General features: G+C 44.6%; 1 protein-coding gene across 4 annotated transcripts in view; it reads left to right on the top strand.

The window, feature by feature from the left end:
- Nucleotides 1-11,034, top strand: part of PIR (pirin) — a 101,744-nt gene that overhangs the window by 81,259 nt on the left and 9,451 nt on the right. For all 4 annotated transcript variants that reach the window (XM_039233905.1, XM_039233902.1, XM_039233904.1 and 1 more), the window contains exons 8-9: nt 4,146-4,228; nt 7,965-8,031. In XM_039233905.1, the coding sequence (XP_039089836.1) occupies nt 4,146-4,228; nt 7,965-8,031 (150 nt within the window). The remainder of the gene's footprint in view (nt 1-4,145; nt 4,229-7,964; nt 8,032-11,034) is intronic.

The following is an 11,034-nucleotide window of genomic DNA, read 5'->3' as shown; positions in this document are numbered from 1 at the left end:
CTAGGGTGTTGATAGTTTCCTGTCTCACGTTCAGGTCCTTTATCCATTTTGAGTTGATTTTTGTGCATGGTGTGAGAAAATGATCTAGTTTCATTCTTCTGCATGTTGCTGTCCAGTTCTCCCAACACCATCTGTTAAAAAGGCTGTCTTTTTTCCATTGAATATTCTTTCCTTGATGCAGGAAGTTCTTAAAAGACGGGTATCAGTAGATTGTGAATAAGGACAGGTGGAGGCTTTAACATTAGAAATTGCTGGAGATCTTCGACAACAATCTTTTACAGAGGCGACGGGTCCTTTGACCAGCCCTCAGCTGAAATATGTGCAGTATATGATTTTTAAAAATCAGAAACTAAAAACCGCATAGTCAGAAAGCCGAGATGAGAACGACATTAAACATTGACACAGAGATCAAAGGGTAGAGCAGTTCATATCCTGTATCCCTGCGGCTTCGATGTCAGCCTCCTAGAGGGGCCAGTGTCAGGTATACTGTGTGGGCTTAGAAAATAAATTTAGAGGGGCACCTGGGTGGCTCAGGCGGTTAAGTGTTCGACTTTGGCTCAGGTCATCATCTCACGGTTCGTGGGTTCGAGCCCCACATCAGGCTTTGTTCTGACAGCTCGGAGCCTGGAACCTGCTTCAGAGTCTGTGTCTCCTTCTCTCTCTGCTCCTCCCCCACTCACACTCTATCTGTCTGTGTGTCTGTCTCTCTGTCTCAAAAATAAACAAACTTAAAAAAAATATATTTAGAAATCTAAAAATATTTGTCTATGGTTATTGAAATGACATGGAACTGGCTTATGCGGGTAGTGAGATGTTTCAGACTTATTTAAATAAGTAATTATTCATGCATAGTTTATGCTCAGCCCTTTACTTCTGGGTCTGGGGAGTATTAAGTTTGACACAGCCGCCAGATCTCAGTAAAGGTGGGGAAACTAAAAGCCCTCCAAATTGACCTCCGCTTACCTAGAAGGAACCAGAGTAAGCACTGCGCTCATTCCATGGGGAACACCTGGCATGAAGTGCTTGGACACCCAGGGTGATGAACTCTGGTCTGCCCACCCATTGCTACTCCTTCTGGCCAAATTCAAGTGCACTTCAAGGCAGTCGCGCCTGTTCTCAGATCTGTTCGGCCAGTGGCACTAATAATTGCGATTATGTAATTCAGTGAAACAATATGTAAATTAATGAAGTAAGCATTAAAAAAGTTGGTATTTCTAGAACCACTAAGTCAAATGTTTTGTAAAAGTGAATTACCAAAGGAGAGCCTTTGAATTAGTATGGGGAAGATGACCAGAAAAGATTGGGAGAAACTAATCATCTAGAAGGATTTCAGTGGTTATAGTCATTATAGTTCTGCTTTAGAAAGACAATGCTTCAATCCAATCAACAGACCCACTTTAACTGTATTTCTAAATATTGGCAAATGTATGCACATTTACACTCTAATTTAAAAGGCAGAGGGGCGCCTGGGTGGCTCAGTCGGTTAAGTGTCTGACTCTTCAGCTCGGGTCATGGTCTCACAGTTCATGGGATCAAGCCCTGTGTCAGGCTCCGCACTGACAGTGCAGAACCTCCTTGCGGTTCTCTCCCTTTCTCTCTGCTCCTCCTCTGCATGCTCTCTCTCTCTCTCTCTCTGTCTCTCTCTCTCTCTCTCCCCCCCTCCCCCCCTCCATCTTTCTCTCTCTCTCTCTCTCAAAATAAATAAACATTTAAAAATTTTAATTTAAAATGTTGGAGGCAGTTGATTGTCTTTTTCAATCAGCAGTCCTGATCGCATCAGACAAGAGAGCTTTGTACATATAAAACTGATGATCTCAAACTCTACTGAAAGTGCCAGAATGTGTGGAATGGCCAGTCCCTGGGACAGCAGTTCTTATAAAGAGAAGAGAAAGGAAATGTGGCATATGGGGCAAAGTTGCCCTGCAATCAATCACACACTGGAGCTGCGGCACTAACTTGAAAATATGTTTTAAAGTATTTTGCCCTTTTAGGACTGTTTAGGCAAACAAAAATATTTGCAATCCAATCATTTTCAGTTTAAACCTTCCTTAACTGCACTATTAGATTTAACATTCTTGGCGAAGCTTCTCAATGGAAACTATTTATTATCTGATTTGGCTCTGTTTCTAATTGAAAGGAGTCGGAAACAATAAAGTATTTTTTCTTTGAGACTTATTTTAGGTTCAGGAGATAATCAAGTGAGTGAAATGACATAGAACTGATAGGAATATAGAAGCAGTCTTTGTTTTCAGGGATCGTTTTAAACATTTCATACAATAGGGACACTTGGGTGGCTCAGTCGGTTAAGTGTCCCACCTCGTGATTTTGGCTCAAGTCATGATCTCACAGTTCAGTTCCTGCGATCGAGCTCGGAGCTGGCCTGGGATTCTCTCTTTCCCTCTCTGCCCCTCCTGCACTGATGTGTGCATGCATTTTCTCTCTCTCTCTCTCTCTCTCTCTCAAAAAGAAACATTAAAAAAACATTTCATAAAATAATACAGAAGCGAGTTACACTTACAATGACAGATCTGGAAACCTGACTCTAGCGTCATAATAAAAGGTCTGCCCAGGCTGCGACATTTCACAGAATGTGAAGGTGTCTTCAGAATCAGTCTTGTGGTTCCTCTCTTAGAACAGCAAAGAGAGTGGCAGAAATTGGGCTCCATATAAAATTAGGATTGACGCTCCTAGGAAAACATGAACTCCTCGCTTCTTCTTTTTTTTTTTTTTAACGTTTTTCCTTTTTAAATTTCTGAGAGAGAGAGAGAGAGAAAGCATGAGCGGGGGAGGGTCAGAGAGAGAGGGAGATACAGAATCTGAAACAGGCTCCAGGCTCTGAGCTAGCTGTCAGCACAGAGCCCGACGCGGGGCTCGAACCCAGGAACTGAGATCATGACCTGAGCCGAAGTCGGACGCTCAACCAACTGAGCCACCCAGGCGCCCCTGAACTCCTCGTTTCTAAACCCAGATTTGCTCACAGACTGGTGAACACCACAGGCAAGGATTGAGGAATCTCAATCCAGCATTATTTGAGAACTGTCTCTTGCCAGCCCCCTCCATAAAGACAGCGAAGGGGGTTTATAAGTTGTTTTGGCTTATGCGTGATGGAACAGCTACATAACAAAATGAGGGGCTGGAGTGGACCATGTGGATAATGGATATGGGTGTTGTGTATGAACGAGTTGAAGGTAAGAGACGTGATCCAGTGCTCCTGGGAATCTCCGTGTAGCACACTTAATAAAATGCTTCTCCATATCACAGTTAAGGAGGTCACCCAGCTCTAAATGAGCTTGTTCTTAGAGTGCCAGACCTCTGTTTCATTGCTAGACCCATGCATGAGTAGAAAGTCTGTGGAGTTCTGTTGCTTACTTCCAGGACGTCTGTGGACCTGAGTCTTCAGTAGAGAAGGGACCTTTAATGGAGCGCTGGGGCCGACGGGCTGGCTCATGGGAGCTGATTGTGCACCTCTTCCCCGACCTCCCGTTGGTAGTTGAAATTGGCCGCAGTGGGAGCCTTTCCACCACGGAAATGAGCACACACCAAAAATCAGGCTGGTCCTCCCACTTCTCCCCCAAAGCCACTTTTACACGGTGACCGGCACACCACTGCTTCCGAGGCAGAGGTCCTTAATCTTTTTTTGTGCCGTGGGCCCTTTATCATTTGCCAGGTCCCCACCTGTGAACACTGTTGGTTTTTAATTCAGAGAAGTCATTAAAATGTTACAAGTTTAGGGGCGCCTGGGTGGCTTAGTCGGTTAAGCGTCCGACTTTCGCTTGGGTCATGATCTCGCGGTTCGTGGGTTCGAGCCCCGCGTCGGGCTCTGTGCTGACTGCCAGCTCAGAGCCTGGAGCCTGTTTCAGTCTGTGACTCCCTCTCTCTCTGACCCTCCCCTGCTCACGCTCTCTCTCTCTCCTAGAAATAAATAAAACATTTAAATAAAAAAAAAAAATGTTACAAGTTTATGGTGCAGTTATATGTGTGTTTCCCTAATGGCATTTGAAACCACACCATCCTATAAGATTCCTAAGTCTCTTATTTCTGAGTTTGAAACTAATATTGTGGCGCTGTGTAGTTAAGCAAACTTGTAACCATATGATAAACGTACTATAAAGAACATTCAGTCTCACATGTCATCTCTTTTGTAGGGCCTGAGGATGAGCAGCAAAAAATAGAGCCTCATCACACAGCGGTGCTGGGAGAGGGTGACAGTGTCCAGGTACAGAACAGGGTAAGTATTAATAATCTTTTGTTTTCGAAAATTGCACTTTCTACTAGTTCACAGGTAAATGCCTGCTATCTCTTCTGAGTGGCTGGAAAATGTTCTCTCTTCTTAGGCAAAGAAACTATACCACAAATCTGTCAACCCCTTTCATTAACATCTGTTACTTCTATCGGTTTATTTTAAGGTTTTATCAATGCAGATCCCTTGTCTTCAGGAATCACCTGAAGTCTCTTTGTTTACCCCTAGAAATTTGCATCTGGGGGCAACATGTGCTTCTCTGTCTCTTTCTTTTATTTGTAGCATCAGTGAAAACGAGGCGGCCCCCTAGGAGTATAAATACAGATCTCCATGCTCACAAAGAGCCCTGTGCAAGTCAGCCTCACTTTGAACTGAGCGGAACATATATGCGTTTCATAGTCCCTTTGTGTTGAACCCCCGCTCCTTAGGTAGAGTTTCTGATATTTCTATTTCATTCCCTTGGGTGATTGTCTCACTCCCTTGTGAGCCTGCTGCGCCAATCTGATGGCTTTGTGTCATTCTATTAAAGAGGATGGAAGAGACAATTGGGTAAAAGCTCCTGATAAGATGAATTTTGAAAAATAGTGATGGAAACGACGTCATGGTGCAGGTGACTGGCGGAGAGGCAATCTGCCTGCCTCGGGCGCTCTGACCTTGGTATTGTGGAATGTGGTGGATTTGAAGAATCAGTGCGTCTTCGCCCACTTTCGTAGCAGCACACCTATGGAGTACGTAGGAAGGAAATGTCATGAGCACCAGAGAAAATGCACATCTCGGGGTCCATGCACCTCGATTATTAGGTCGAGCTGTTTCAAATGGGCCCTTTTGACCCACAGATATGGTTTCGGGCCAGTGCAGGAAGGAGGCCCGGAAGCCACACACAGACCAGAGCCGACTGGTCATGGGTTTGTTTGTCACATTATCAGGTTTAACTTGGCACCTCGGCTCTTCCTATAACCTAGCAGAGAGCACGTTACAGATGATAAGGGTTTGGAAAGTGGAAAGAACCACCAGAAGGAGTTGCTGAGGGGAGCCAGAAAGCGGGGGGCACGGGCAGGGGGGCACCTGGGACAGCAAAGAGTTGGCTAAGACATCAGTTCACAGGTTCCAGAGGCACGGCTCTGTTGTGCAGACTTCTGGAATCATTACTGGGTTCGAGCACGGCCAGAGCCATCCAGGCATTAGAAAGATCTCTATGAAAAAATTATTTTTAAAAATTAGTATTTCAATGGGTGTGTGATGCCTCTATCCATGAATAAGTAGAAAGTACCCCCATAGATTACAACAGGAAGGAGATCGTGAAGGGAGGAATCTTGGCCTTGCCACTTGTTAGCTGTGTGGCTTTGGACACGTTTCTCAACTTCTCTGAGATTCGGTTTCTTTGTCTACGAAATCAAAATAATGATGCCACCTGCATAGAGTTACTAGAAAGGATATGTGAGGTTACGTATGTCAAGAGTCTGCCCGGGGCTCCTGGGTGGCTTGGTCGGTTGAGCGTCCGACTTTCGCTTAGGTCATGATCTCGCGGTTCGTGGGTTCGAACCCCGCGTCGGGCTCTGTGCTGACTGCCAGCTCAGAGCCCGGAGCCTATTTCAGAGTCTGTATCTCCCTCTCTCTCTGACCCTCCCCTGCTCACGCTGTCTCTCTCTCTCTCCTAGAAATAAACAAACATATAAAAAACAAAAAAGAGTCTGCCCCAGGTCTAGCACTGGGGTTGGTAAATTACATCCAGTAGGCCAGATTCAAACCTGGTTTTGTAAATAAAGTTTGGTCGGATCACAGCCATGCCCATTAATTTCTCTTTGTCTGTGGATGCTCTCACACCACAACAGTACAGGTGACTGGTTGCAGCAGAGACTCGAGGCCCCACTAAGCCTGAAATACTTATTCTCTGGCTCTTTACAGGGAAAAGTTTGCTAACCCCTGGTCTAGTACATAATGGGTGCCCAATAATGGTAGCCAGAAGGTTCACTGATCTAAGCACCTAATTTAATGGAGAGTCACATCAGATACATGTTACATCATGAGGATTCATGCTTTAGGCCCTAAGGTTCAGGGCACATAGCAGTTTCTACAGCTAGAAAAAGCCTCTGAGGTATCCTGATTCACTCCAGGCCCCAGGCCAGGGTCACCTTCACTTGGAAGCAAGCCTGAGGCTTAGAGAAGGAAGATCCGACTTCCCAATGTTCCCCTTAATCCCATTTGCACTGTGTTGTGGTCAGGAATAAGGGTTTGGACGGCACCTGGGTGACTCAGTAGGTTGAGTGTCCGACTTCAGCTCAGGTCACTACCTCACGGTTCGTGAGTTCAAGCCCCGCGTCGGGCTCTCTGCTCTCAGTCTGTAGCCCACTTCAGATCCTCTGCCCCTCTCCCCCACCTCAAAACTAAACATAAAAAATAAGAATAAGGATTTGGTATACTCCCCAGCTCCTAGCACTTTCACTGCTACTCACTTTCTGAGCCTTCCACAGTTGCACCTATCTCCCGCTTCACTAGGTAAGGGCGGCTTCCTCTAGAGTGGCCAGCCCTCTGGGGCAGGAGAGGAGGGCACGCGAGGGTTGATGTTGATCACATCGTTTCTGTCCCCAGGTTTCCCGCTCCATCCTAGCATTTGATTTGTCTTAGGTTGACACATTTTAGGCTTCAGGGACCCCGTCTTCTTCCTGAGGGTGGACTGTCTTCTCTGACCCTTACTCTGAAGCCTTCCATGACACGTGGCAACTACAGGGGGCTTGGTTTCTGCTAGGTTTAAGATTGTTTAGGCCAGGCCATCTGACTTCTTGGAGGAAGCCCAAACTCCCAACAATGGCTTCCAAACAGTCTTCCCTTGTTCAGAGTTCTTAGAGATTGGGATCGACTCCATGCTTCTCTGGGCATTTCATCCTGGACTGTTCTGGTCACCTTGGAACAGCCTCTGTTTCAGGGGCGAAGCCTCCCTGTGCTGCTTTGCCCACAGTTGGTGCCCTTGTCAGGATGGCTCCCTGACCAGGAGCACGTAGGTTTTATAGGAAAGACTCGATGTCCCCTTTAGATGCATGTTTATATTGATGTTGTACTGAGAAAGTCTTAAGCCTCATGGATTAGCACATTCACTTGTAGTTTGTCAAGGCAGACAATCAATTCTTCATTAGCTGCCCTCAAAACGATACTCTTTAACTGGCACAATTCATGGGGACCTTGCTGAAGGAATACAGATTGACATGTGGTTAAAAGAAGGATTGAAAGGGGGCGCCTGGGTGGCTTAGTCGGTTAAGCGTCCAGCTTTCGCTTAGGTCATTATCTCGCGGTTCGTGGGTTCGAGCCCCGCGTCGGGCTCTGTGCTGACTGCCAGCTCAGAGCCTGGAGCCTGTTTCTGTCTGTGACTCCCTCTCTCTCTGACCCTCCCCTGCTCACGCTGTCTCTCTCTCTCTCCCCTAGAAATAAATAAAAATATTAAAAAAAAAAAAAGAATAAATGTTTCGAGGGCACCTGGCTGGCTCTGTCAGAGGAGTGTATGACTCTTGATCTCAGGGTTGTGAGATTACTTAAATAAATAAAACTTAAAAAAAAAAAAAAAAAGGAACAAGCATTTCCATGTTGAGCATTACACAGAAAATATTTCTGGAATTTATATTGAGAATTGAGAACACTGTCCATTTGGCCAGCATGTCAGCTTCAGATTATTTCTAATTTGACATTCAAAAATCTGCATGTTTATTGTTTGATGTTTTCTTCTTGACTTGAGGATCCTGAGAGAAACCACTTCATCCTAATTGCTGGGGAGCCGTTAGGAGAACCAGTCGTCCAGCATGGTAAGTGCCAAACAACAGCAATTTTCCTGGTTGATTTTCTTCCTCTTTGAAAGTAGTGTACCAGTATAGCATTACTAGGAAAATGAGCTGGATTTTTCTTCTCTTTGTCTACGAATTCAAAGATTTTGGTGTGTCGCTCCATTGTCAGAGGAAAATATGTACATGGCATTTATTTCTACATTCATTCTCTCTTTCTTGTGAAGAAACATTTCCTGAGTACCCATCATGTGGATGACATTGAACTTAGAACTATGGGGTAAACAAAAATAGTGTTTTGTGTTGTATCATAGGGAACTTGAACTTAAAGAAAGGTTTTGTGGGCTGCTGCTCAAATACCATTTTATCTTTACTAAAAGCAACAGTGACTTCAGTACCATTTGTAGTCAATTGTATTATTTGTGAAAAATAGGGACTGCTTAAGAATATCCCTTTGGAAGTTTCTAAATTATTTGAATCACTACTAAAAACAAAAAACGAATAGAGGCAGAAAATCCTGGTCTAAGCACCCAGTCACCTCACTTTGTTGTCTTGACTTCCTCATAATATTGTTGTTCTATTAAATGAGGAACATCTAAAAGGACGTAAACTCCAACTTAGTATTGGTTTATTTTTATTAAAAAATGTTTTTGCCGGGACACGCGGGTGGCTCAGTTGGTTAAGCATTCAACTTCGGCTCAGGTCATGATCTCGTGGCTTATGAATTTGAGAACCGCACCAGGCTCTGCACTGACACTTCGGAGCCTGGAGCCTGCTTCAGATTTTGTGTCTCCCTCTCTCTCTGGCCCCCCCCCCCACTCACTCTGTTTCTTTCAAAAATAAATAAACATTAAAAAAATTAAAATTTTTTGCCAACTTATTTAAATACCTATAAAATGTATTATTAAATTTACCATGCATTGAAATCCCATTATATGACCTTGCTTTGCATGAATTCCCATACATACACCATGATTTCAGAAAAACAAACCCCAGCTGATCATACATTTAAAGAACACTGATTATTTAAAAACTATTCTTTGGAGCGCCTGGCTGACTCAGTCAGCAGAGTGTGCGACTCTTGACCTCAGGGTTGTGACTTCGAGCCCCACATTGGGTGTAGAGATTACTTGAAACTAAAAAAACAGTCTTTAAAGAATACTCTTTTTTGTTCTATTAATAACTACGAGGAAAACATTGAATCATACTCCAGTAAGCCTGTAGCATTTGACCTCCACTTTGCATGCTTCAGTTTCCGCTCCAGAGGTTCATGGTTCTTGCTTCCTTTTATCTTGGTGGATGAGCGCCAGAATAGTTTGTTCTTCTGGAAAAAGCCTGAAGACAGATTGAGAGGAGTCATAATCTTTATTAACAGTGACTAGAATTTAGGTGGGAAAAGGATGTGTGGGATCCAAGTCTTTTGAGTTTCATGGTCTCCTGTGCACCAATGAGGAAAACCAAGAGTCTGACCAAGTCGGTGACAGACCAAAGGGACGGGACTGCTCAAAGCCATCCTCCTTTCGTGTTGGGGGAAGCCTGTCTCCAAGGCTTGGATCTCAGGAATGCTGCATGTGCCTGACCTTCAAGCTCCGAGTAACCAGACAAGATAGATGTGTCCCTTGACGTCTCCGTTAATGAGCAGGTGAAGCATCTTGTTTGGTTTGCTTGTTCTTTTTTATAACTTTTTAAACCCCAGGAAGTTTTTCTTTTACCTGTGAACATTTAAAGACAGCCACAACCATCTCCTGGCTGTTTGAGAACTAGTACCAGTTTAATGAACTAGTTGAGGACCTTGTCTTTCTTATCAGGGAGTGTCCTTAATTTTGTGTCTGCAAATTAAGCGTGGAAGGTCCTAGAATGTTGGAATAGGAAATGTCCTCAGCACCGATGTAGTCATGTCCCTTTTTATAAATGAGGAAAATGAAATCAATATATTTAATTTATTTACTTAACAGATACTTGGGTAGCATTTATCATTTACTAGGATTACCGAGGATTGGTCAAAGTGCTTTCTGCGTAGTCATTTAAATTTTTTTTTTTTTAATGTTTTATTTATTTCTAGGAGAGACAGAGAGACAGCGTGAGCAGGGGAGGGTCAGAGAGAGAGGGAGACACAGACCCTGAAACAGGCTCCAGGCTCCGAGCTGGCAGTCAGCACAGAGCCCGACGCGGGGCTCGAACCCACGAACCGCGAGATCATGACCTAAGCGAAAGTCGGACGCTCAACCGACTAAGCCACCCAGGCGCCCCTCTGCGTAGTCATTTAATCTTCAGGGCAACCTTACGAGGTTGGTACTCATCCGCATTTTACAGATGAGGAAGTAGAGGTACAGAGGGTTCATTGGCTTGTCCAGGGCCACATAGCTGGATTCACAGTCAGGCTGTCTGATTTCCAGCCACCCTGCTCACCCACCTCTCACCGCATTGGTTTGCCCCTCGCTCTGATCTGTGGCTTCTCTGATGGGAAGTGACGGTTAGTAGTGGAGCTAGGATTCGAGCGCTGGTCTCCTGACCCCGTGTTTTGTGCTGTCCGCTATAACAAGGTTCTATATAATGAGAGATTGGACTCACAGCATTTTAAAATTTTTTTTACTTATTTTATTTATTTTTCTTTTATAGCTTATTGTCAAGTGGGTTTCCATATAACACCCAGTGCTCATCCCAGCAAGTGCCCTCCTCCATGCCTATCACCTCCCTTCCCCTCTCCCCCACCCCCATCAGCCCTCAGTTTGTTCTCAGCATTCAAGAGTCTCTCATGGTTTGCCTCCCTCCCTCTCCCCAACTATTTTTTCCCATCTCCTCCAGCATGGTCCTTTGTTAAGTTCCTCCTAATCCACCTATATGTGCAAACATATGGTATCTGTCCTTCTCTGCCTGACTTATTTCGCGCAGCATAACACCCTCAAGGTCCATCCATGTTGCTACACATGGCCAGAGTTCATTCTTTCTCATTGCCATGTAGTATTCCATTGTCTAGATAAACCACATCTTGATCCTTTCATCAGTTGATGGACATTTGGGCTCTTT

This window comes from Hyaena hyaena, unplaced genomic scaffold (assembly GCF_003009895.1).
Source record: "Hyaena hyaena isolate Hyena2069 unplaced genomic scaffold, ASM300989v1 scaffold_80, whole genome shotgun sequence".
Taxonomy (NCBI): domain Eukaryota; kingdom Metazoa; phylum Chordata; class Mammalia; order Carnivora; family Hyaenidae; genus Hyaena; species Hyaena hyaena.
This window is presented reverse-complemented; position numbering and strand designations above follow the sequence as displayed.